At 38.5% G+C, this 27,691-nt stretch overlaps 1 protein-coding gene across 4 annotated transcripts in view; it reads right to left on the bottom strand.

The window, feature by feature from the left end:
• Positions 1 to 2,348: 2,348 nt before the first annotated feature.
• Positions 2,349 to 27,691, bottom strand: part of CBLB (Cbl proto-oncogene B) — a 233,845-nt gene continuing 208,502 nt past the window's right edge. For 3 of the 4 annotated variants that reach the window (XM_074999003.1, XM_074998995.1, XM_074999017.1), the window contains 6 exons: positions 20,972 to 21,112; positions 17,809 to 17,897; positions 17,565 to 17,696; positions 15,547 to 15,684; positions 11,727 to 11,846; positions 2,349 to 6,590 (listed from right to left, as the gene is read on the bottom strand). In XM_074999003.1, coding sequence (XP_074855104.1) covers positions 6,328 to 6,590; positions 11,727 to 11,846; positions 15,547 to 15,684; positions 17,565 to 17,696; positions 17,809 to 17,897; positions 20,972 to 21,112 — 883 coding nt within the window. In that variant the 3' untranslated portion in view covers positions 2,349 to 6,327. Of the gene's footprint in view, positions 6,591 to 11,726; positions 11,847 to 15,546; positions 15,685 to 16,861; positions 17,002 to 17,564; positions 17,697 to 17,808; positions 17,898 to 20,971; positions 21,113 to 27,691 lie in introns of those variants that run through there. The other variant, XM_074999010.1, reaches the window with a different exon arrangement.

Here is a 27,691-nt window from a genome sequence, read left to right as displayed (position 1 = left end):
TCTTCACCTGGGGCAAAGCAGCCTTGATCCCCAGCGTACTGAGAGTGGAGGTGCTATAACACAGCTGGAACAGCCCCCATCTGCAGCTTCTCGAGCCACACCCCTTCCTCCCCACTGGTGCTCCCCCACACCTAGAGTTTAACCACTTAACCAAATAACCCAAACAAAAACTATTCAAAGTTGCTACGCATTGGACTTCCTGAGCTGTTCATTACACAGAACATTTCCTTTAGTTGGGATTTCAGTTACACTAGCGAATAAGGTGCATGGGGGGAGGTAGAATTGCAGGTGAAAGGATGTTAGGTGGATAAATATCTAAGACTGGAGGATGCTAATATTCAAGTAAAATATGGGGTCATAAAAATACAATATAGCAGACCACTTTAACCACTTTGTTCATGCGTCCAGATGGAATAGATGTTTAACAAGGGGGAATACAGCAGCCCAGCATCTGATGCCAAGGCCTTGACCTCTCTACACAGTGCCATAGCTCTACAGCAGCTATGTAAATAGCACAGCTGAAGCTGACATACTCAACGCATCTTGCGTGTGGTAAGATCAGCGGGGACTGGTCTCCCATTGACACCGCCTAAGCTTCTCATCTTGGTGGGGAGCACCAGTGCGGACAGGAGTGCATTCAGAGACCGATTTATCGCATCTACAACAGACTTCATAAACTGACGGCTGGTGGATCGATTGCTGCAGCGTAGACAAGGCTCAAGTCTAATTCTTCAGCAGGCACTGGCTGAGTCTCTTCCCTCCCTTCCACTTCATTAGATCAATATCCATGCAATCTATGCGCAAATCAACAGACAGACCTTTTTACCAGATGTTTTTCTAATACACTGTGTCAGGTTTCCTGTTATTTTTGGTAGGATACTCAGGTATTTTACCACTTCGCATTTTTGTTCTTGGACACTTTTAATCCCATGACACCCTGTTGCACAACAGATACCTCTTTAAAGAAGATCCCTTTGAGGGAAGCTGCATTACCTCAGAACTGGAGCATATATACACCAAATATTTTCTAAGAGCTTCCAGATAACTCTAGCATTGCAAAACAGTTTATCATGAAATATTTATACTTGAAAATATTCCCATTGCAACAGCCCTATTTGGTATGCAGGTGATCAAGGCAGGCCTAGGAATCGTAGTACAAGATTCTCCTTCTCTTGTGAATACTTTCTTCTGCTAATCTGCTGGTTGCCAAAATAGGTATCTCAAACTAAAGAGGCAGACTGATTTACCTGAAACCACTGCCCACCTAGTTGCATTGGCTGGTTCCTATGTAAGGCTCTATTACAGGCAGCTTTGGGATGCTCAGTCTCATGCAGGATGATTTTTTAAGTAAGCCTAGAGAGCAACAGCCTCACTATTGTGCATACAATCTCATGGCCAGAAGTTCCTTCCATCCGGTAGGGATGGAGTGGGATTATTTATTAATTTATAGGAACTCAATGAAGTTTACCCTTGAGCAGGAACTGCCCTGATGGGAAAGTGAAATTTTTAAGGCTCCAGGATAGCACATTTTATTTCCAAGTCTAAATAAACTGTACTGCTGGTGGATCCACTGGTGTGATTGGAATGCGGAGTTGCAGTCATTTCATAGTATGGGAAAAGTGGACTCAGTTACTTCATCCAGGATAAAGTAACTGGGTTTCCAACCTTCAAATTCTCCCTCCAAGATTGCAAATAGCATCAATCGTTCACACTCATTGGAGACAAGTAAGAAGAAGTGATTGAAAATGAAAACACAAAAAACCACTGTACTAAAAATATAACCCAAACAGGCTACTGAACTCCAGCACACTCTCCTCTGAAAATGGCTGTGCACATGCAGTAGGATCCACGGAAATGTCAGCATTCTAGGCCTACAGCTTACTAGGACAAGTGGCAATGCTGAGTTTTTAAATGGAGATCATTGTGTTCTCCTTTCCAAAATGTATCTTCTCTAAAGACTTGCAGAATTTGAACACTATGTAAAGGGGAAATCCTGCTCACCTATGTGCACAAGCAATAATGTGGTCCTGGTGCCCTTCTCAGGAAAAATCCTGTTACCTCACTCTGATGAAGTACTTTGCCTTCAAATGTATAGATGCTTCACTTTGGAATTTCATTATAACCCTAGGAAACAGAATAAGAATACTGACTGATGCTTGAATAAACCACCACCTAAGTATTCTTCAACAGTATAAATATGGAGTTTGTTCCGTAGTGCTTTTAAGTTGTGAAATGTCATTTTAGTGGTTTAAATCAGTTTTTCAAAAATCATTAGCTGAATTTGGTAATTAAAATAACTGAAACGTACTTGATACACTAGCATTGGGAGTGGTTACAAATGCTTTGATTCACCATATTTTAATACCATTTCACTTGTTTGTCTTGCTTTTACAACACCTAACTTATATAAAGTACAACCCAGGATAATTATGTTCATCTGAAGCCACAAGCAGCAATGTTCAGGATCAGAGCCAAAGATTTTGAAAATCAAGGACCACCATGGGATTCTGTTAACATTAATTTTATAAAATATCTTACAAGAACAGATAAAGTATGTGAGGTTACATAATAACCAGAATTGAAAAAGAATGCTGAATAAAATATAAATTAAACACGTCACTATGTTTATCACGTTAGACAAGTTTATAAAAGGCATTTTTTTTGATAAAATAGTTATTTGGAAGTAAACCCTTCAAAATGGAAACTATTGCAGTCCTTTTTCAGGAAATCATTCCTAGAAGCACTAAATTCCAGGACAACAAGCAGTACCTGAATCTGTTTAAAATAAACCATTCACCTGCTTCCTAATCTGTGAAGCTTTAAGACACAAATTAAAATGGCTAACAGTTTAGAACAATCAGTGCAAAGTAAAGCTTCAAGCTGAACTTATAAGAAGAAATGGTTTGGACACAAAAATCTAAATTCACATTTTGAAAAAGTCTTTGCCAGATGTGCACTTGGATTGTGAAACACTCACACATTTGATCAGTGGCCATTTTAGGTTTCCAGCCAACCCATTAATTGGCTAATCACACGGAATTCATTTATTTCAGCCCAGATTCAGTGTTTATCTAGCATCTTTGAACAGAATCCATGCTGCTGATGTTCATTATTACTATTGCTCATCTTCTGATTCACAAACCTGGTTAACATGCAGCAACTGTGCGTCAAGGAAATAAATGCAAAAGATGTTGACATGATGGCCAAAAAGGAGGCTGTTATAGAAAAGAGACCCATAGGCCCCACTGTTACACACATGCAAGCACTTGAACAACTTGATTTGAATACACCTGTTACAGTCAGTGGTGTCGTTAAAGTTACCTGTGTTCACAGGCAGTTGGAAGATGGAGCCTTTATTTTTAAATCATTCTAGACATTTTAGGGAAATAAACCAGGGCCAGATTAAACCTCCTCAAACCCATTACGTCCTGTGCAGTAAACATCAACAATCTAGCAAGGCAATTTCATTCAATTTGGCGTTAAATCTTTTTACTGAAATGGATCCGAAGTATCTTGTGTTCCATGGTGTACGAGTGCCTGATCAGCTTTAGCATCTTAAGATGAATGGAATTTTTAAAGTATAAAGCCACCATATATACTATTCCATTATAAAGGTTTTCAAACAGGCATGCAACAAACAAATCACGCCAAACAGGCTGGGAATGCCATTAGAAAACAAAACAAAACAAAAAACAAAACACTAGAAAGAGCTTGTGCAGAAGTAATTTTAAAATATTTCACGACTGTTCTTGCTTCTTAATTGAAACATGATGTCATTTATCCTGAGAGCCTAAAAACGAGACAGTCTGTGCCAGCTTTACGCAATAGGACTGGAAATTCCAACACATGATCTGTAGATTGTTTGCTTCTCCATGCAATGCATTTTCCCCCCATCTTTGCCATTGCTATATGTTAGAACTGTAATTAAACAATTCTAATAAAACTGCAACATTTCTCTTAACAGCATGTGTCACTGTGACTTGAAACTTGGCTGAACTGCTCGAGTGTTATCAATATGATACAGAAAAGAAACCAATCAAAAAAGAGCTTAAACAGCATATTTTGCCCCCCCACTGTCTTTCTCCAAAATAAAATTTTCTTAAACAAAGAGCAATGAATAAAACTTCAGCCATTATTCCTACCCAAAGAATGAACACTAAAAGGAGATGTAAATGCTCTTTTCTAGTACATAAACTCAGAATTATTTGCTTAAACTGAAACAGAACAGAAACTCATCCCTGTAGTTCAAATGCCTCTGATCGTCTTGTTTCACTGGACCAAGACATATTAATGACGGCCATGCCATGTTTTGTGGTCTTGCAAAGGAATGACTTTTCTATCTTTCTTAAAAATAAGAAAAGCCTTTAATGAAATGATATGATAATAGTAATTTCCACTGGGTTTTCTCAGTGCCTTTGAATTCTTTACTAAGAGATGTTTGGTTGCCCTCAAATCTTTAAAATAAATCCATTTGTGGTTGTGATCTATCTTTTACGTGGTATAACTTTTACAACTTGCCATGAGGAGAAAACGAAGATAAGAAGGAAATAAATATATATGACTACAATCCAAGTTTATCATAACTTGAAAGATCTTCTACTGGCCACACTTCAAAATATTCAATCTACTCTACCCTCCATGTGGTCCATCTTTTAACATTAGGAGGAGGGGGGGAAAGAGAATTTCAGTGATTTCCATTAAAAAAAGAGGACAGCAGCAAAATGAAAATTACTGTGAGAAGTCTGGGCTCTTAGGCTATGTCTACATGACAGCCTAAACTTGAAATAAGGTATGCACTTTGTGCTAAGCCAATTGCATAGCTTATTTTGAGTCGATTTTGAAATAGGCTATTTTGGCATGTGGCATGTCAAAATTAAGCACTATTTTGAGCTTCCCTTACTCCTCCTGCAATGAAGTGTACAGGGATGCTGACATAGCGTGCCCCATATTTCAAAAAATATTTCGAAATGACAGGCAAGTTGCATAGATGTGGGACAGCTATTTCATGATACAATACCGACAGCTTTTAGAGAGTATAGCACGAAAAAATTATAAAAGGGCTTGATTTGGCTTGCATCAATCTGTGCTTTAAATTAAAAAAAAAATCTGACTGAGGTAACAATGTTCCACACATGGCAATAAGGTTTAAGATGTTTCCAACGATGCAGGAAAAGCGAACAAGTGAATTTGGGTAACAAACACAAGGCCTAATACAATAGAGTGAACAGAGAGATTACTAAAGAGCTTTGTAAAGAGTATTGCTACAGTAGCATTAGGACTTAACAGTGCACCACAAATTTAATGTTCCCATGTCAATACGAACTGGTCCCTAAGCCATGAACCACCAATGAACAATCACTCAAACAGGAAATTAACCGTCATCTATTTTGCAGACGATAAGACTGTAATTTACCCAATCATTAATATAATTCAGCAACATTCCCCATTGCTCAACATGCCCAAGGAGAGTTAAGGTGTGAACAACAGGTGCACCAGGTATGCAACTTAAGCACGTCAACATCTGCATTCAAACTTGTAATAGCTGTCACATATCATGTTCTATAACTTCATTATCACAAGTGTCTTTTTTTTTTTTTTTTTAAATTGTGGAAATTACATGGATCGAGACCTAGAAAACTATAGGTCACACAATCCGTAATAAAAAGAAAACCTGCCCAATGGCACTGTAAAAATACCTTTAAAAAGGCAGTTCATAGACAAAAATAATGCATTATACATTCAGAGTTTCTCTCTCTCAATAGCAAAGCAATCTCAGAACAAAATGCTCAGTAGTGAAGGCCACATACGCTTTTTTTTTTTTTTTTGCATTTGTTTGATAAATTGAAATGCAAAAACCATTAAAGCCTCTTATAAAAGGAGAAATGGAAATACAGAGCTTCTGGGACAAAATGGTTTTGTGGAGAGGGTGGTCAGCATGGAAAATGTTGCAAATGCCACAGCTGCACTGACCACTGTACAAGAGAATCTAAAGAGGAACACAGTAAAGGTGTCAACTAGAAAACTGTTAACTTGCCAACTTGTAAACAAGAAAAAAGCATTTCACAGATTCAAAGTTCAAGGGAAGTAAACATCTTTAAATTATTTTGTCAGTTCAACCCTGATTTTAAAAGTATGGCTAGCGAAAATACAGAAGCCTCAGACCATCTATGAGTCTTAATCAGAGCAGCCATCTTCCTTTGATTAACTGCTGGAAACAGACCCTCTTCTAATGAGGACAAGAGAAGAAAATTTCTCAAATTCTCTCCTGCTCTCAGTTCCGTACACACGGACACAAGGAAATCATCTGCTGCAGGGACTTGCATGCTGCTATAGATTGAGACGTGGGGAGATGGGTGGAGGAAAGGAAGCAAATTCTCTTAAAATACTACGAGCTACATCAACGTTATTCTGGGCTATTTCAAGTGCCCTCTTCACTTCTTCAAAGGAAAAGCCTTCTCCCATAAGTTTTGCAATTTTTGCATCCACGTTTTGCAAGGAGCAGTCAGAGTTGTATGCTTTTCTGTGGTGGACTTCTGGTGCAGTCTTGCGAGGAAGTGGTTTAGGAGGTCTAGCTGGTGCTTGTGAACCATCTGTTTAAAAAGAAACCCAGAGAGACAATCACTACAAACTAGCTTAAGAATAATGTAATGAGGTAGTGCCCAGTAATTCAGGCTTCATATTTATGAGAACTCCTTTCTCCAATTTTGAAGTTCTGGTGGAAACTGTAGTAGAACATTTGCCAGAAAGTGTTCCCAACCTAAATCTCATTTCAGATGTTGGCTGGATATGTTACAACCTTTTTGCAGCATTCAACAGGAATGTTAACCTTCAAAGTTAGCCTAAGACCCAGGAATGTGCTAATGCAAAGAGCTAACAGCTGGAGCTTCTAACCTTTTCAGTATCAGGGGTTAAGGACTCAAGTAAATTTGGTACTTTGCCCAAACTTGATGAGGCTACATTAAGAAGCTTAAATATAAGACAGCACACTGCAGAAATACTTTGAGTGGAAAGTATTTAATTATTTACTTTTAAGGCTTTTAATCTTTTGAGAAGAATTCTGAAAAGTCCTGCTGACAATAAACATCACTCCAATGATATGTAATTACAGCAAGTTTATGGCAATAACATTTCCACTTTATTTACGTCAGTGGTGTTATTCAGAGATGCAAAGGACCATTCCATTTTAACTAACAAAATCATACAGCTACTCGGTTTTGTATAGGGAGAAGCATATTAAACATCTCCGATGGATCAACTTAGTCATTTATGTGGATCTATTGAAGATGGATTTCCTGACTCGGTTTTTATGCATTTACATAAGCTTGTTGGCATTATTACAATTCTGTTAGTTCAGACAAGATCCAGGAAATATATTGATTTTCTAGAAAGATAATGCAGTTAATGTAACAAATAGATAAAGAGTAGTTTTATTCAGATTTCACATTGAAAGACAGAGTGTAATCTTCTGCTGGAAACACTGTTTATTTTTTATACAACCTAGTGATCAGAAAAACAATGGATAGGATTATCTTGTCTTTATAAAAGAAAATGAAGAGTGCTATATGAATGTTAATGCTAAAAAGACAAAGCAAGACTTGTTTGAGCCTACTAGGTAAAAGGGTGTGACACTCCTGTAAGATAAGGTGACCAGCAATATATCAATAAGATGGCAGCATGAGAGAGTAATCAGGACTTTAAAAACTTATTTTACAAAATTCAAATTACACTATATTGAAGAATACTGACCATAATTAAAATAAAAATTGGTACAATACTAGAAAATCGCAATACTAATAATGTAGCCTACGTAAATCCGAGGCTAAAGAAAATGACCAAGCAATTTTAGAAAAAAAATGATTATGGAAGAAGAGTATCTAAATAATAATACGATTCATTTGAATATAGCTTTTGGGAGTGGGGGAGAAAGTAAAGAAGGTGGGGAGAGAAAGAGCGCAAGTGTGCATATGGAGAAAGAGGAAGCAAGAAAAAAATATAACTAGTATATAACTAGGTCTGGCAGCTCCAATCACAACCCACAATTAGAGTTTTCCCTGGACTAAAAACTTCATGCTGTCTAAAAGCTGCTGAAGCAATCATTTCATTCAGGGAGGGTATTTTTAATTCTTTACAAAGATTTGCAACACATACATTTTCATCTCACTCCACCCATATCTCAATAGCAAAGGTGCTTTTAAATCTCCAGTCCCTCACTGAATGTGCAACTCAACTCCTCTTTTTTTCCTCCAAATGTTCACACCTCTCTTAATAGTATACAAAAATTGAGTTGAAGGTGAGTATCCTATTAGATTCTCAGCTTAAAAATACTAAGACTAAACTGCACTTCCATCTGGACACAAGCATCAAAAGCATTTAAACAAGGTGTTTGTTCTCTCCATACATACTGATGCAGCAATCACCTGGGACACTTTAAGAAACAAGAAAAAAAACTCTGGCTGATTTTTCAGTGAATCATATATAATAATAATTTAATTAACTGTTTCAGCCTCCGAGCAGGCAGTCTAAGTCATTGCCACTGTTGCTTCCATGCTGCCTTCAACCTTTCGAGAACAAGTCCCTGTAATCCCAAAGCAGACAATGTCTGGTGATAAGCTATCAAAACAAAAAAGCAGTCATGTAGCACTTGAAAGACTAACAAAATAATTTATTAGGAGATGAGCTTTCGTGGGAGAGACCCACTTCTTCAGATCTGCAGCTTTACCAGAACACGCTCAATATATAAAGCACAGAGGTCCAAACATTGTTATCAAGGTTGACAAATCAGAAAAACTGTTATCATTGTCGGCAAATCAGATGGGGGTGGTGGGGAGAGAGAGAGAGAGAGAGAGAAGGTAAGTCTTAGATCAAACATCAAAGTATGTAAAAGAGTCCTTATGAGTCAGGTAATTACTGCCCCTGTTTAAGCCACGTGTTCATGTGCTGCATTTGAATATGAATGTTAGTTCCGAACATTCTCTATGGACAGCTGTTAATTTAATAAATGACCATGGTTCACAAGCAGAAGGCGAGGGGAAGAAATCTATGGTGGAGAGGAAGAGGCCTCCTATGCCACTGAGAGGAAAGGAAACATCAGGATTCTTGCTGGTAGTGACGCCAAATAGCTTCATTTCCTCGTGCAATGAAAAATTACCCTCCCTCCCCCAACAAATTCCCTTCCTCTTTTGTCTATATGTCCCATCTTTTGCTACTGCAGTCTGAGAAGCAGCAGGGATAAGCAACATCATGCAAGCACACCAGCTCGTAGGTGAGAGGAAGACGGCTTAGAATGTAAGTCTCTGTGGAGTGGAGGAAGACAGAGAAAGTCATTCTGGGTTACAGAAAAAAAATACATGGTACCGTAAGGGGATAGAACAGAGACGGGGACTGCTCATTTGGAGGAGCTGAGGGTGCATGAGTGAAGAACTTCATGCCTCACTGTAGAATTCTAAGGTGGGTGTAAATCTTCCTCACAGCCCTAAAGCTGTGCAAAGCATCACAGTGTCTGAGCAGATGCTTGCTGACAAGATGATTCTAAATTATATTTAAATTAACCATTAAGTATGTAACAGTGACACAAATGCACTGAGCCAGATGAATTTTTCCGCTCTCATTGATAAATCAGTTAGAGAGGGCAAACCTGATTTCATATGTATATTTATTAGTGCACCCAAGAACAATGTGGACACTACATAACACATTTACAAGGCCAGATCATAGGCAGGGCTCTAAAAGGAGTATAGCTGTGAACCCATTTTGCCCAGTGAAACAAAGTGCAATGCCAATACAACAATGCCATTGGGGATCTTTAAACTTCCCCCGGCACCTTTCATCCTTAACCCCACCTGTATTTGTAATTGAAAAAAAGTGTTCTTCACTTCCTAATCTACATTGTAGTATACTGCATAATGGCTAATGTCAACCTTACCATAAAAACAAAACCAAACCAACCAGCCAAACAAAAAACCCACTTTGGTTGGAAAATATCTATCATTCACTGTTTGGGCAAGGAACACCCACAATAACTAAAAGACAAGAGAAAATTATCATGTTTTTGTATCTACCTTGTGCTTTTGAGAACTGTCAGCATACATGATATTTCATGTGCTACTTGACAGCTTTTTGTTTTGATGATATTTCGCTGTTTAACCTGAACATTTTGTCCTGGCCTAATCTTCACAGCTACATGCACACAACTCAGCACAGCTACTGATATGATTAACTCAAGCCCTCTGTTGGCCAATCTCTTCTGACTGTGTGGGCTTTCATGCAGCACACAATGAGAAAATACAGTTGTAAGCAACAGAAGTACTGACTGTAAATAGCAAAGGACTCAGGGATTGGGGTTACAACAAAACAACTTTATTTTTGATGAGATTTACAGTTGACAGTGTCCTTTTAAATAGCTGATGTGTTATACTGCAAAGGTGAGTACATTCAGTAGTGTATTAAGTAATTTCTGCTGTACATAAAAGAACAGAATCACAGTAGTGGAAGGAATCACAAGAGGTCTTTTAGTCCATTCCCCTGCACTCATGGCAGGAGTATTATCTAGACCATCCCTGACAGGTGTTAGTCTGATCTGCTCTTAAATATCTCCAATAATGGGAGATTTCACAACCTTCCTCTAGAGCAGCAGTTCCCAAACTTTTCGGCATCACACCCCCCCTTTTTGATTTTTGAGAAACCCTCATGCCCCCTCATCTCTTTTTAACTATCAAACTTACCAAAAACTCCAATTTATAATTTAAAATAAACACAAAAATGTGATATAAAAATGTTATTTAAAATTAAAAATAAGCACATATAGTTTTTCTTGGTCCCCTGCAGAAGCCTGGTGCAGCCCCAGCTGGCTGGGTGCCTGAGCCCTATGCCAGCTTCCAGAGCTGCCTGCGCAAGCCACATGCTCACCTGAGACCTGCACTGCCAGAGTTGAGCGCCCGAGCCCCGTACCTCTATGCTCTATATATTGAATCTGTTCTGGCAAGGCTATAGATCTGAAGAAGTGGATTTGTCCCACAAAAGCTCATCACTTAATAAATTATTTTGTTAGTCTTTAGAGTGTTATATGACTGTTTTTTCATTTTGAGCAACCCTGAAAGTTAGAAGAGAGAAGATAGAAAAGTCTAGGAAAAGAAGATTTTTGACTTTATTGAAACTAACACAGGGACCCTGAAAAACATGAAGGAAGAGAAGATAGGAAAGTTTCTCAGAAGAGAGCTGCTGATGGGGACAGTCTTTGGCTTTCTGGTGCACTAAAAGGGTTCTGTGCAATGACTGCATTCTCAACTGGCCATCCACTGCTGTCCCACCTCCCATCTTGCATGCGATCCCTGAAAACAACACAGGGGCCTGGAATATATTCTAATGTTAGAAGAAAGAGGAGAGAAAAGTGTAGGAAAAAAGAATTTTTGGTTTCCTGACTCATTATATTACCAATACAGGTGCAACGACTGTGTATTCAACTGGACATCCACTGAGTGTCCCACCACCCACCATTGCAGGGCCTGGACTGTATTTTAAAATTAGAAGAAAGAAGTTGGAAAAGCATAGGGAAAAAAGAATAATTGGTTCCCCCCCCTTATTACATTGGTATTGGGGAAAGTAACAGCAGCTTTTCCTCACAGAAAGAATAGTGATCATATGCACTGCTGGTGTCTGACAGTTTGCATGAGCTAAGATTACTTGCTTTCTTGGGGTAGTACTATGTCTGAGCACATTTTTCCCCCTACCTGAAGAAGATGGAAGCTGATCATAGTCCTGAGAGGTTCTGTTAGTTTTGACATTTTCTCCTGTTGATCTTCGAGCAGGAGGCAAAGGAATTACACTAGCAGTTGGCTCAAAAAAGAGATCTATAAAAGAAGAGAATATCTTAAGTTAAAAATGTTTGCAAGATGCATGTACACAGTGCTATACTAGAGATGTATGAACAAGAACTCTCAGGAAAGACATGCATGTCAATGCAAGCAGGAGTGTTCTGTGACTCTCGGACACAGTGGCGTTCAAGAAATTAGGATATAACTCTAATACAACTATATAACATCCCTTGCCAACACATATTAAGGAAACTGGTAACAAGGTTAAGCAGGTTTTCCGTCTGTCTTTACCAGTTACTGAAAAAAAGATTAAAAAAAATCAAAGCAGAAGATATTAAAACATTCTTTCTTCCATATTTTTGGCTGCCTATTGAAGATAGCATTCCAGCAAGTGCTTAGCTTTAAGCAATGCTTGAGAGAGGTTCTGAAGAGATTGCTTTCCTCAAGTGAGCCTTCAGTCCATTTACCACAGTGGCTGTAGGGATATGTATATTTTTTATGGTGTTAGGTTCTGGCTGTATGCTCACTAGATCTGTTGTGCAGCTGTGAAATCATCTGAAGGCTTGTACGGGCACCTATCATAAAATGATTTTGGAAATCATTTTATGATTATGTCTAAATTCTTTATGTCTAAAGAAATATTAAAATAAAGAAAAATGAATGAAATACAAATCCACACACGCATATGTCTCCATGTAGACTTGGGCACTTAAGATTAATGAATAGTGACAGTACAGATCATAGCTAACATGCACATATGGAAAATGTTGAGTGATCATAAAATGTACTTTCCAGATTTTATGCGAGCTTTTATAAGTTTATGTTCAATTATTGTTCTATTATTTCCAAATAATTTTCCATATAACCTTGTGAATTGCAGATAATATTTGTTCATCTTCAGTGCTCAATTTTAGAGTAATTTATGTCCCTGCAGTTCATGAGTATGTAACTTTGAGCCACATGCCTTGCAAAGTCACTATATATACACACACAGATGTCTTAGAAATGTAGCCATCTTAGTCTGTTTCAGCAAAAACAATAACCCCTCTCCCCAGACACAGACCATCGGACTCCTTGTTGTTTTTGTCTATATGCAGTGGCTTATTTGACAAGCTGGAGAGTGAATTAGATCTATCAGGAAAAGTACACAGTACTAGCACATTATTTAACATCTTGACAGATAGTAGAAAACACCAGAATGTGTCACTTCGCTTTAACCTAATTATTCTCAGGTAGTCATACTGTACCATGCTTTACTTGAAGCTTTTAAGGAGGGGTATTTTTTAAATGAACGTGCCATTTCAGGAAATCAGTTATGAGACAAAAGCACTTCTTTCATTTTTATGCTTTGTTATTTTTGTGATGCGTTACGGTAGGTTCCATCTGTAGTATTTCATTAAGTGACGATATGACTCCTTGCAATAGTGTGATCTGAACTGAAAAATATAAACTTGATTTCCCAACATCTCAGATAATTCCAAAAACAACACAGGAGTTTCAAAACCCATTTTAGGTTGCTAAGTGACAACGTGTATGACAACAGCAACAACACCTAAGCCAGAGGTTCTCCAACTTTTTTTTTATTTTTTTTTGCTGGACCTATCTTCAGATATTCACATCCTAAGTACGCCTTCTGTTGGCAGATGGGAAGGAAGGGGTCTGAATGGTGTCAACTTCAAAGCCCACACAGGGTAGCAGGGAACAAAATCTCCACATGATCAGCACGTGCTGAGAGAAGGCTTCATGTGCCCCATGTGAAATCATGCTCCCAAGAGCAGCAACTGGTGCTCCCCCCATGTGCACATAGTGGGGAGCAAGGTCACATGTGTGGTCATGCTGCCATCATGCTGAATCCAGAACAACCAAAGGGACATTGGAAGAGGAGAGGCAAATGCAAACACTTGTGAGAGACTGTGTGAGTGGAATTAGGGAAGTGAATTTGCATAAAGACCTGCTGTTCCTGTGCAAGTGGCCTCGACTAGCTCCTTTAGTCTCATGGATAATTTCATCACCTCTCCTCACCTCTAGCTTGAAAATTCATGGTCTCAGCACTTAAATGTATGGAATGAATAGCTAAGAACATAATAAACCTTACCCTGTTTACATCACGAACAAGTTATTCTCAACACAATCAACTCAACTCTGATCCATGGGTTTTTCTTGTGCACTATTTTATAGCATCTTGATTCTGGAATTCAACTATTTTCTTTTTAAGTGATGCATTTAAGTGAGAAAGATCCACTTTTTTTTAAAAAAAAAAAAAGGTGTCAAATCATGGTAGAATTTTTCATTAAGTATTTCTATAATTGCTGTTCCTGGAAAATAATGCTGTGTTGCTAATGTAATTTAACAGGAAAAGTACATAACCTTCTTGATTTATGATACAAATTATGCGCTTGTATCGACTTGCTGTTGAGGCAGATCAATATGTATCATTAATGGGGACACACAACATATTTCCTTCTCAAACAGGTTTTTCAATGCATTTGTATTTTGAGATTACCCGTAAATGAACTGTATTCTAAATCCAATCTTAGGGTATAGGTTTGTGTTAAAACCTGAATCAGGTTTAATTATCTATATTGGCAGGGCACTGTAGGTGGAGTCTAAGAGCACCTCTTCACTTGTGGACTATTAGAAAAGAGAGGGGCAACCAAAAACCTCCCCGACAGAGAAGCAAACTGTCTTTTGACATCACAGCTCATCTCTCTGGAGCCTCAGCCAGCTTCCTCTCAATCTGGCAATCAGTCTCATACCTGCAAGGGGGAAGCAAAGACTATACACCAGCAGGGTGTGATAAATACAAGACAGAAACCCCTGTTAACTGCATACTGTTGACACTACTGCCCAAAATGCCTTGTTATGCATTCCTCAGGAGCTTCACATACTCGCTGAAAAAAGCAAAGGCGACAATGCAGAGCCTTGCAGATCACCACAAAATAGAATCCTTAGGGTAGGTGGATAATTATCCAACATAAGGAGGAAACCCCTCAACAGCTATAACATGTACCCCAGCTCACAAGTAACTCCACAACAGTTATAGGGGATAAACAATATCAGAGAGAGAAAACATGGTGAATTTAATCCATTTAACACACTACATAGTAACAGAAAGAAACCAATCAAGACAATAGCCCAGTTTCTGTGCCACATGCAGGCTGAAAATTCGACTAAAAAAGATAAAACATTGATCTGGGGATATGAATTTCATGAACAATGGGCTCAACTGCAGTTCCTTGCAATCAGGTATTCTTACTATTTATAGAGTTTAGAAGTAAAATTTGACAGTGACGGTTCTATCAAATATATATTCTTGTTCTTTGCCCTTTTCTGGTCAAAAAAAAGATGACTAAATTGTATAATACATAGTCCTGTAGAAACCAATACTGTGTGCTGATATGACAAACAATGGACACTGGCAACACAGAACTTAATGGAAAATTGGGCACTTCAAAATAACTGTTTCTATAAGAAAAGTGTTATGAACCAAACTGTCATGCCTTGTATGAAAATACAGATTTTATCTATTACATGGACAAAAGAAAAGTAAAAAGGCAGTCTTACATTCTCTGAGCTATTTCATCTCTATAGTTTTAAAAACTCATCCCTTCAGTTTTCAGAGCGTTAGCTATGAGCAAAGGGATTTCTACCAGGCAATGACAGCTTTTATCAGCTCAGATAAGCTTCTGCTGTAAATGAAAATACATGAAAACTTTATTTGCTGTGCAACTCTTACCTGGAGGAAGGAACAGCTCATGTCCTGATGGGGGTCGGCTTCCTGGGCCCAGAGGTTTGGAATGCTCAGTGAGGCTGTGACGAGCAGGAGGTGGCGGAGGAGGAAGTGATGGTGGCGAATTGTCAAATGCATCTTCACCTGTAATAAGAAAGTCTCATTACATAAGCAAAATTTAATTAAGAATAATACAAAACAACAACAACAACAAAAAGAAGCTTAAATTTGATTCTTCAGGACTGCTACACACAGGCTCTCACTCCTAGACTTTGTCTGGTAGTTCATTGACTCCAATAATGAAATAGTAAGACTGGCTTTTATTAAGCTTTAAAACATGCCGTGAATTACCTGTTAGTGTACTTGTTTGGGGGGTTGGGGGGGGGTTGAAAAAAGGCCTACTCTAGGATGTAAAACAGTATGTAGGTGGTCAGGCTGCAGATGTTACACCTGAGTGAAATAAAAGAGTGCACTGAAAATCACTGTCGGATGATCACTGTGTACCTGTAGCTCCATGAAATTAAAAAATATATATGTGCTGACATGCTATATTTGAGGTACTCTCGGTGTAAGCTTACACAGGGATCTATCCAGATCTGTCCTGAAAGGCCAAGCAGCACAATCTTGGGGATTCATCGGAGACTCCAGCCCCTACATTATGAGAGAGAGGAGCAGACAGATACAGCTCTGGGTGCCACACAGTGCAATTCCCACTCCTCCCCTTTGTGTGGCTCTGTGTACTCTCTGGCTGTTTCTATAGGAAGAAGGGGGCCTTCGGAAGAAGGACTTCCTTCCGGAAGATCCCCCGCGGGCCGCGCTTCTAAATGGCATTTTGGAATCTGGAAGACCATCTTTCGGACTCCAAATCATGTGACCTTATACTAATGAGGCACAGGGAATTTGCATCCACACCTCATTAGCGTATTTTGGGCTATTTATTAGCATGTCACTTTCGAAGGAAGTGGCATGTGTAGAAACAGCTAGAGAGTACAGAGAGCCACACAAAGGGGAGGAGTGGGAATTGCACTGTGTGGCACCCCAGAGCTAAAGCTGTCTGCTCCTCTCTCACATAATGTAGAGGGTGGCAATCTCGGATGAATTTGAAGGAAGTGGCACATGCAAAAACAGACTCTGTTACTGCATTCTGTAATTGGAGTGTGAACTAAAATGTCCTAATGCAAAGTGTGATAGCACACAGAAATAAAAGAGTGAAAGCAACTGGAAAGAAACGGGTGGTGTGCACACTGAATCCACGCTTGTCAACTGAGCTTACTTGAGAAAGCAACAGAGGTGGGTGGAGGACAAACATAAGACCCCGGCATGGCTGAGAGGGTAGACTGGTTAGTGTCTGCTGAACTGGAGAAGTTGAGAGGCTCTTGAAAAAGGAACTTAGGGACTAGGATTGGGCAGGGCGAAGTCTGATGATTCTGGCACCAATCATATTCTGCCTCAGACCTTAATCTCTTGGCGTAAAGAAAACAAATTCCAAATTTATTATCTTCAATGGGGCTATAAGTCACTCGTTTTTATATGATAAAATGAAAACTCAAATTAACACAAAGACAACCCTCCTCACTGAGTTAGAAAATTTGAAATTGGACTAATTACAATGTTGAGCGGCTAAAATCTGGTTTTTAGGGTAAAATGTTTCTTTTTTGTTTGCATCTGTTTCTGGCATGAGGCTTTATAGGTAACATGCACACTAAATACTGACACAACCCTAACAAACATTTTCATCCTACGCAGAATAGGCAGAGCACCTTCTATTACAAGATCCACCTTTGCCAAATGACTAATAAGGGATGTTAATGCATAAAAGTAAAAGAGCTTTAATAGCCTGGACTGAGAGGGGCACTGACTGCAGATTCACAGCATAATTTTTCTTCAACTAATCTAGCCCACAATTCACTTGAAACTCTTAATAAACCTAGGAATTTATTCTATTTTGTTTTGCAATAAGGTTGGTATTTGGTTAATCTTCAGTATATCAACCACTAACTATTTAACAGTGAAAGGTCTACAACCTAAAGGGGGCACCAGAAGATCATAATCAGAGGGTGTCCTGTTGAGCAAAGAGCTGTGTTTTGGGTGGTCTCTGGTTGGCGGCCGTGCAGGCGGTGCAGGAACTGGAACAGTGGCTACATCAAGGTCATCTCCTGTATAACAGAGCAAAAATAAATAAATGCTTTCCTATTGCAGATTTAAATGTGACAGAGTGGTTTTCTTCTGCTAGAATTAAAAAGAAGTAAACAAACATGAAAAACATACCTAGCTCTGGGTTTTTGGGTTTCTTTATCTCTGAAGCAGCATTGTGGGGTCCATTCATTACACCAGCACACTGACCATTCTCACACACTCTGAAGGCAGAGATTAAAGAAAAAAAAAATCAACTATACTACTTTTAATTCTCCAAATCACAAAGCGAATGCTGTAGGACAATGTGGATTATCTCAAAACAACCTGAGGAATGTAAGTTATAACAACGCAAACTCTTACATAGTGCTTTTCACTTCCAAGTAAATGTCAAACAACAACAACTGTCAACAGCCTTCTGAGCAATTGTGCTATTCTGCTGATGGGGGAATTGAAGCACAGAAATTAAGTAATTTATCCAAGTCTCCACTGCAAGATAACGAGGAACAGGGATTAGATTTTAGGACTTCCTAGAGTTCAAGAACACTCAGTCCACTAGAATAAGCTGCTTCTTCATATACTTCCATTATATATGTAAATCCATCGTTGTTTTGTCTCTGCTACTGTTACAGCTCACTCATATTAGTTGCATGAACAAGGAAAAGTATAATCTGAAGATTACTGAAATTAAACAGTAAACACACTGGAAATAAAAACCCTTAAACAACAATAAACTAATGGAAATAGTCCACGTCCATAATATTCTTCATCAAAGTCTTAAAATAATCAACTAACTCTGCCCAAAACAATTTAGTGGGTCCTCTGTTGTCAAAAGTAATATGATGATTTGCATTTTATGTTCTTTTACTATGATTTTACCCCTTTCCTCCAAAGAGAAAGAAATTGTTCTGTAAATAGGAGCCAAGGGACAAACTGGATGCTAACACATTTCCCATAACTAACCATTTTTAGTGAAGTAAAATAGAAAGCTATGGAAAATACTACCATAAAAATACAAACGATCCTTAGTAGATAATATATGATGGCTCTGCTACAAGGCTCAGAATACTAACAGGAAACCAAACATCACTCAATAATGAATTAAATGCTATTTGAACAGATTTTAAAAACCAACACTGGAATAGAAACACTCCAACTCTATGACAAGGAACTGTTAAGTTTGTATAGACTGAAAGAATAAATAAGCTTCTTCAGTTAGAGGACGTTTATAGGTAAGACCAGACCAAACTTCAGTTAAGTCACATTACACACACCAATCTCACAAGGCATTGACCCTTTCAAGCTAGAGAAATCTAGAGTTTCACTATTAGCATGAATGTAAATAAATCTATCCATGGTTGCCATATGGAAGAGATGAATGAAGTATGTGCAATTATTTAGAGTACACAGACAGTACAGAGGAAGTGGAATTGTGTGTGTTTCCAGGAGGTATAAATAAGAACAATGAAATGAAAATAAAAAATAATTATTCTGCTAACTCTTTGTGGGGAAAAAAAAAAACAACAAAAAATCCCTTCTTATTGTTAAGACCTATTATGTTGTGGAACTGTTTCCCAAGGGAAGCGAAGGAGTGTTTCTAGAGTGCCACAGGTTTTTGCGTTAGGCCTCACTGTCTTGTTATATATGTAATTTGTACCAGGAGTTATTACATAAAATCATGGCAGCAACTTTAATAATCAGTTAAGGCTATTTTCTGTGTGGGGTGTCCTGTATTAGTGCTCAGTTAACACTGGCAGTCCAAAGAACCCATGACCACCTGAAGGTAGTCCATCTTATGGATCAAGGAGGCTAAAAACAAATAATAAAAGGCCAGACAGAATGGAGGGAGGTTTGAAATGCATAACTGTGAAGGACTAAGAAATACTGAACGAGATTTTCAGACTCACTTTACTCCTTTTGTGTCACACAGGAAGTACTAAGGGAATGGAAACTTTCTCATAAAATTTGCTATCTGGGGATAGTATAGGAGTCCTAAGCAGGCGTAGGGTCAATGGAGTTTGTGCCTATGCAAGACATTTCTGCTTTCCTGCATGGTCATAATTCATCAGTTCTTCCTCTATTCATAAAGAGAACTCATTTCTCTACTACTTGGCTGAGTTGGTGGAGATATTTCCAAGTGGTGCACACACAAAATCAAGTCTCTGATAAATAGGCTCATACATGTGAAATCTTAAAATCCTGCCAGTCCCACAAAGGTAAGTCTAAGCAGTAACACTGAATGTCGATAAGAAAATTAAAACATCTTCCCCCAGATGAATAAGTGGGAGTTTAAGAGTAATAACTAGAAAACACTCAAAAACCAGGGGAACATTCATGTCTCTACAGAAAAGTTTGTGTCAGCATTTCTATTAATAACAACTGCCTACTTCTACGTATGTATCACTTGGGCAGAAGAGTTAGTTGGAGCATAACCCTTTCGCCACATTTGAGATAAATCACTTTGATGAAACATCTGAAATCAGACTTCAGTTGGTCAAGTCTGGAATGAGGTTAAGGTTATGTTTTATTGCTTTGAGTGCCTGACATCACCTTTTGAAAAGGAAAAAAAAGTCATAATGTATCAATGAATTTTAGGCTGAAGAAAAGTCAGAACTTAGTAGATCAATAATTGAATTTAAGATCATACTTTTGACCTGTAAAAGTACTAGTAATTGGTCCCTTCTTGCACTTCAGCAGTTCTCCTGATGATTCATTTCATTTTGTATGCTCACATTTGCTTTATGAGTCAGGGAACCAGAAGTTCACTGTAACCCACACAGTGAAACATCTCTTGATTTCAGATCCCCTTGCCAAACTCCATTAACGATTCAAAGACTGACACAATTTGGGGAGATTATTTTAAGAGATACTAAGTCTGAAAGAAAAATGTTTTCCTGTGAAGCAAAAAGGAATTCCTTCTGTGAATTGGGCTCTGAAAGTTTAAGTAAGTTGCTGTAACTGTTACACATGAGACAAGGAGAGAGAAACCATAGGAAGTACTGCTGTATTTTGATAGTCAGTGTATTGATTCAACTGTGTTCTGCATTTTGTTACTTAAATTCTGAACCACAATGACACAAATATGCTGAACTACATCGTTTTATGGCTTCTATTTTCTCCTAAATCCACTGGAGGAATCAAAGGGTGTGAATAACCCAAGCATTAATAGATTAGACCTTTACAAGGCAGGCAGCTTCACCATGACGACAACCAATTAGATTTTATAAAACCTATCAAAAGTTTGTTCTAAAAATGATTTTATTTTTCTCTCCAAAGAAGTGCAGGGCTGAAAACTTACCTCGTAGGAGGTTTTATATTATGACAGTGAGGTGGTTGGGAACTCAGGGAAACAGGATGGGATGAAGGAATCTTGTACTCATCTTCTTCTACATGTTCCCTTGATTTCTCAGCAAGGGAATTTGTTACATGAATGGTGCACCTAAGAAAGATTGCGGGAGGTGAGGGAGAGAGACCATGCCCAGCATCAGTTTTACTGTTGAAAAACCATGCTTGATCCAACACTAAAGAAAACAATTAAGAATTATCACCAGTGTATAAAAAGTGTAAGACAAATTTCCCATCAGACTAAATAAAAACATGAAATTGCTTTGTCCTTCTCATATCACCCCTTCTTAATACTGCTTGGTGGAGCAAGCAGTAAGTCTTGGACAGCCAGAGAACTTCTTTCTCATCAGAGTAGCAGAAAACCACACAGAATTAAACAGATTAGAACCAAAAAACATCCATGTAAGAAGCGTAACCTGATTACATTTATCAGAGGAGCTAAATGAAGGTTACAATAGGGGAACAGTATTTTGAAGGGCTCAACAAGAGTGTTGACACTCACAGTATGCTGCCAGTTCTGTGAAGTACAATTATAGTAATGCCACTGCCCCAGTTTGCCTGTGTTTCTTTAGATTTTGAAATGCTTGGGAAGATAAAAATGACAACTGCCCTCATTGGTACTGGGGAACGGCACAACCACAAAGACTGGTACATCTATGAAGACATCTGCTGCTGAGGAGCTACAAGTTGGAAAGCACTGCCGATGTGTGACCTAGCTTATATGACTTGGATGCAGAGCCAAACTTCTCCGGAATTCAGGTTTTGATTCAGGCCTCTCTTGCTATGGAAGCAGTGGAGAGACCTGCTTTTTTCATGATCAGATTAACTAACCACTATGGTGGTGTGAATAAAAACACAGGCCCATCTAGGGCACTGCCCCCTTCATCTACCACACACCTTTATTGACGAAGAGGATCCCTACCACAGCAAATCTGATTTTGTCACACTTAATTGGGGAGGAGTGCAGACATATCTGTGAAGTGAACCCTGCTTGTACTCTGCAAGGCCCAGTTCAATAGAATTTCCTCTCACACTAATGTACAGGGGATTGAGATGGGCAGGGACAAACAGGAACACTGGCCATGAGTCAGAAATCACGCAAATCCAGCAAGTCCCCTGTTAAAGGAAGAGGGATAAATGCAACAAAACCCATCACTATTTCAGTGCTGGAGGTTGCCAGCACTGTCAAACTACCACTGTACAGCCTGGGAGAGAGGCTTGCTCCCATATGCATTTAGTTCCACGTCCTTCTCCTTGGCCTTGGTAACAAATATGGAACTGGCTTTAAATACAGGAAAAACATATTATACACAATGTAACTTCTCCACTATCTGCAAGAATTGCAACATATCACTTTAAAAAGTGATCTTTACAAATAGGGCTGATTATCTGTCCTTTGTTCTTGGAAAGCAACAACTAGAGATGTTCCAAATATAGTGAACAACATTTTATTCTCCACACCTTAGTGTAAATCTATGTTTATAATGATCACACTGCACACCCAATGAAAGAAATTCACAAAACAGCTTAATCAGGAAATGATAAATGTTTCGTTAGGCTGTCATTTATGTCCACCCTTAAACAAAATGGTCACAGACAATGCTCGAGTCTTCAGCTAAATAAATACCAATGTTCAGGGCTGAAATGCCCGAAAATAAATAAATAAAACTTCAAATCTATTGAGCTTTAAACCACACAGCACAGCACATCTGTTTAATGGGGTACTGTGGGAAGGCTGACAGTCAGAGAGAGACATGAGTTTGAAAAGGGAGTGGGCTTCATTTCTCATCCTCTGGTCCAATTGATTTTGTTATGGGAACAGAGCTGAACTGAATTCCTTATCAAACCATGCTAGTCTTTCTGTCCCCTCTGCCCAACCCCGCCAAAAATCTGGCATGTAATACACTTGTACTTAATGAAAAGCATTATGTTTTTCACTATTTATACTAAATAGTGCCACATGACTACCAAACTTGAAAAGGGTAAGTGTTTCCACAATAACAGGTCACGAGTCTCCAAGAGCAAAAAGAAAGTAAAAGGATTGCTACACTAGAGTGGTATATGCGCTGCACTTTGCTAAATATATTCAAAGTCTGGAACTCCCTAGTTCTTAGCAACCTCTCAGATTCTTTCTTGCTATCATTAACATACTTTTAACTTATAAAAACAAGCCTTGAAAAGCAGGGATCCAATTTATTTTGTAAACACAGTAACGGAGGGCAGATTTGTACTGAAAAGCAGATTTATGGAACTACCTTCTACAGCTGTCTGTACTGTAATTTTCAAACACCCTCTGTAGAGGGAGCAAAAGACCTTTTGTAAATATAGCAGCTCAGGCTGAAATTACTTTTTCCAATATTTTAGGTCGTATTCCTAGTTAAAACTGACAAGATATTTGTATCAGTGCCCTGTGCCTAATCACATAAGGGTTGGGGAAAAGGACTGAGGAAAGGTCAGAACCCACAGAGAGAAAGTTCAAAGGCCTGCACAAGATGACTTCTCTCAGATGTATGGATCAGTACGTATTGCTATCTTGCAGCCTAAAGACTATTTTACATTAACCTTTAAACCTACTCTAAGTTAAACTCTTGCAACACCATGGCTTCAAAAAAGGCATCCAGTGTGATCAACTGAGAATACTATAGAAAGATTAGAGGGCTATGCCAGATTTGAAATTCTATGTGCTTTCTGTTACTCTATTCATAATTTACTAAGGAAGAAACTGCCTGTTACTAAGCCTTCATTATTCCACTATTAGCATAATGCTAGTCTAATGAGGTAGGTACACGGAAACCAACAGAGGTGGATATTTCTATGCATATTAGTATGCAATATTGTTAGATAAAAATTGTCTTGTTTCACAAATAGACACTTGTGCTCAGAGCTGGATTTTAAAGTTATCCAAAATATATTTGTTTAGCATTTTAGGAGAGGCTTTGATTGCTTCCTCCAGCTATAGTTCTAGCCATTGTTCACAGACAATGGCACAACTGGTGAAATCAGAGGTGTAATGGAGTCATTGGACCTTATGATTTCTATATCTGGACAGGTTATCTCCAAAATTTATTCTCCTATTTACTTATTTTTTAAAATTATCATCCTTTGAGACCTTGAAAGATCATGTACATGTAATGAGAAGCAAAGGAATTAAACAATAAAACCCACTGAAGCCTTCGTTAGCCCCTTGCCCCATTTGGAAGTGTTTAAAGTTTGGGTCAAATCCTTATCTAAATGCTGGTTGAAGAGCAGTTAGATGCCATTATTTTTCACAAATACTGATAGCCAAAGGCAAATCAGGGAAAGTTTAAGTCAAAATAGTTTTTTTGTCAGTAGTTAAGTTATTTTCAGGCCATCTCACACTGACAGTCCAGTTATTTTATAGTGCAAGTTCCTCTGGGAAAGGGGTCTCTTTATGGAACACTCAAGTGCTTCCCAAATCTTGGCCATTGTGGGCTTGATCCTACTAGGTGCAGAGCACTCTGATCTTCATCCAGAAAAATCATACAAGCCAGTGGGACTCCTCAACTGCTAAAAGTTAAGCACATGCTTTAGTAATTTGCTAGATAGAGCCAGAAACTCAGCATCTTGCAGGCTAAAGCTGCTGTACAAATAATGCTACCTCCAGAGTGCCAATGCAAGAGTGATCACAGCAAGTTAAGGGTGAAATCCTGTTCTCCCTGAAATCAAAACTCCTATTGAATTCAGTGGGGCCAGGATTTTACTCTACACATTTATTTGCACAGATAAAACAAAAGAAATAAAAGTCATAATTGAAAAGGCAGTGTTAGCAGGACAACCAGAGTTCTTTGTGATATTTTCCCCTAATGCTACCAAAGTAATTAGACATGGGAAATATAGTCATAAAAGAAGAGTTATTTGAAGACTGAAGAGCTATTTGAAGACTGAAATTCTTTGTATTTCATTAACAAACTCAAGACAGGACTTTGCTGAGAGAAAAAAACCTGTTTTGATATAACATATTTGAAGAGAGGCCCATTTACTAGCAAAAAGAACCTACATGCATTATTAAGGTAAGCATGATTTTGCTATAAATAGATTAGCATTTGAGTAAAGATTGTGTGCATGCCATCAAAACTTACTGTCATACTTTCTTCAATGCAAACTAGTTAAATAATCAAAAATTGCTAAAAAAAGAGAACACATCTTTCCAGGGTTTGCAAATCATAGAAAAGGGTAAAAAATTGACATCAAATTCCACTTAAAAAGAAACCCTGAGACATAAAAATGACACAGTTCATTAGTGACCCAAACAATATGTATTTTGAACAGTCCCAAACCATAAGCATAATTGCTTTCCTACTTTGGATTAGAAATTCAGCTGCAGAGTGGAAATTACAAACCAACAAAAGTCACGTGCTTCATGAAGGTGCTACTTAATTATGACGAGAATCTGGCCCAATCTTTGGGTAAGGCGAATAAAGCGGTTGCCCGTGGCCCCACACCTTCAGGGCCCTCCACTCCAACATCCATCAGCTGGACCCTAATGTCAGAACGCTGCCTTAGGCTCCGCCTACTGGATGGGCCCCACTAGGCTGACTTTGAGGGCAATGTTCTTTAGCAATAAAAAGTTGACTCAATATATCTGAAAGGCGGTGGACAAAAATTGAGATTGTGCAGGAAGATTAAGGACCTAAGATGAATATGAATTAGCAGGAAACATAGAAACTATAAACCTAACGGAAGCCCAAATGGTATGACATGTTTAGTGAGAAAAAAAAAAAATCAGACAAAAAATAAAGCCTTTTGCAATTATTGACAATTGTTTTGCAACAGCAAAACATTGACAGGGTTTATTCAAAAGTTTTCCCGCACTTTAGTTTTTAGACTACTTAAGACTACTGTATTCAAATATGGCAAAGACAGGGAAAGTGAGACATATTGGAAATTGTCCCAAAGCTGAACACAACTTAGGAATAAATGAAGGATATATAAGATATATGAAATATCAGAAGGGAGGTAGTGTGACCTAATGGAAGAAGCACTGAACTGGCTCTCAGGAGACCTGGGCTTTATTCCTAGCACTGCCACACCATCTGTTGGAGGACATTTGTGCCTCAGTTTCCCCATCTGCAACATAGGGATATGGTACTGACCTTCTTTATAAAGTGCCTCAACTTCTACTGATTAAAAATGCTCCTTATGAGGACTGCTATTTTTGAGCAGCTTCTTTTATTCACATTTTTTCTTTTATTGAATTAATCATGGGATTTTGGTCTTAATCTTTTTGTAAGACAATTACCCAGAGGTATTAAGAAGAACCTTGATTTGCTCATTTTTGCCCCACCCCAATATTTTTATTATTAGACAGTTTAAAAATACAATTGATTTGTTTTTAAAAATGCTCTATCTTGCAAAAAATAGTGGTGATTTTTATTTTAAGGATATTTTACATGTAGCACTAATATTTTCAAAATATTTCCTGAATGTCCATGTAAATTTAATTTGCTGTCTGATGTTTCAGGTGACACATATTGGGTCTGATTTCTCACATATAATTGAAAGTGAAGAGGAGTCTTAGCACAAATGAAGTCTAAAGAATAAAGTCTTAGCATACGACCAGGCTCAGAAAACACTGAAGATCCAAGATCTGGCTTCTGACTAGAAACATAAAAAAGAGACAGGATCCTACTGTCTGTAGTCCTAATCCTAGATCAGAAGTCAGTCATCCCCAGCACATGTGCTAAGAGTGGCACGTGAGCCAAGTCTCATTGGCACATGAGGTGGGAGCTCAGCCCCACCCCTTCTCCCATGTGCAGCTGGGAGCTTGCTCAAAGCCATGCTGCCTGTGGGTTAACAAAAGACCAGCTAATGCTACCAAACTACCACCCAACTGGAAAGCTCTGCATCTTCATTTATTTATTAATGAATCTGTTATAAGTAGGATAATCAGTGACTTTAAAAAGTATCACTGGCCCTTGGATCGTACCTAGATATCAAAAGGTTGAATTTCGGCACTCCGCCCCCAGAAAGGTTGCTGAACCTTGTGCTAGAATTACTTTTGTGAAAATAGAAAGAACCTACTGTTCTGTATTATGGGAGCTAGCTACCAAACATGGCTGAACAGAGGTCTGAGACCAGGAAAGATGGAGGATTTAGGTCAGACCACAAGCAGAACAACTATGGGAAGCTAGCATATCTTGCTGAAAGAAAAAGCATATTTATGAGAGCTAACAGCATACAGTTTTAGAGAAAAATAAATCTCAAAGTACTCTCTCAACCATTTCAAGTTACATCAGATTGGCCATTATCTGTGTCATTTGCCCAAAAGAATTTTTTGTTGTATATATGATCTAAGTTCATTAAACTGATCAGTACAAAAAATGCAACACCAATATCAATACGGTTTCATATATGTCATCAAGCTTATCTAGGACCTCACCTACTGGTTGCAAGATTTTTAACTGGATCAATTTAAAATGGGACATATGCAGTACAGTAAACCCTTGATTTAACAGACCCTGACACAGTGGACTTTCAATATAATAATGGATGCTTGTCTGCCAGCCTCCTTGCCCCCCCACTCCCCTGCCCCGCCACTCCCAAACAAATGCTGGAGACTCACCAGAGCCACTGCTGGGGCTGGAAGAGCTGTCAAAACAGTTGGGGCTGGAAGTGACACCACAGCAGCTGGGGCCACCACGGCCAGAGAAGC

Source organism: Carettochelys insculpta, chromosome 1 (assembly GCF_033958435.1).
Source record: "Carettochelys insculpta isolate YL-2023 chromosome 1, ASM3395843v1, whole genome shotgun sequence".
NCBI classification, from domain to species: Eukaryota; Metazoa; Chordata; order Testudines; family Carettochelyidae; genus Carettochelys; species Carettochelys insculpta.
This window is presented reverse-complemented; position numbering and strand designations above follow the sequence as displayed.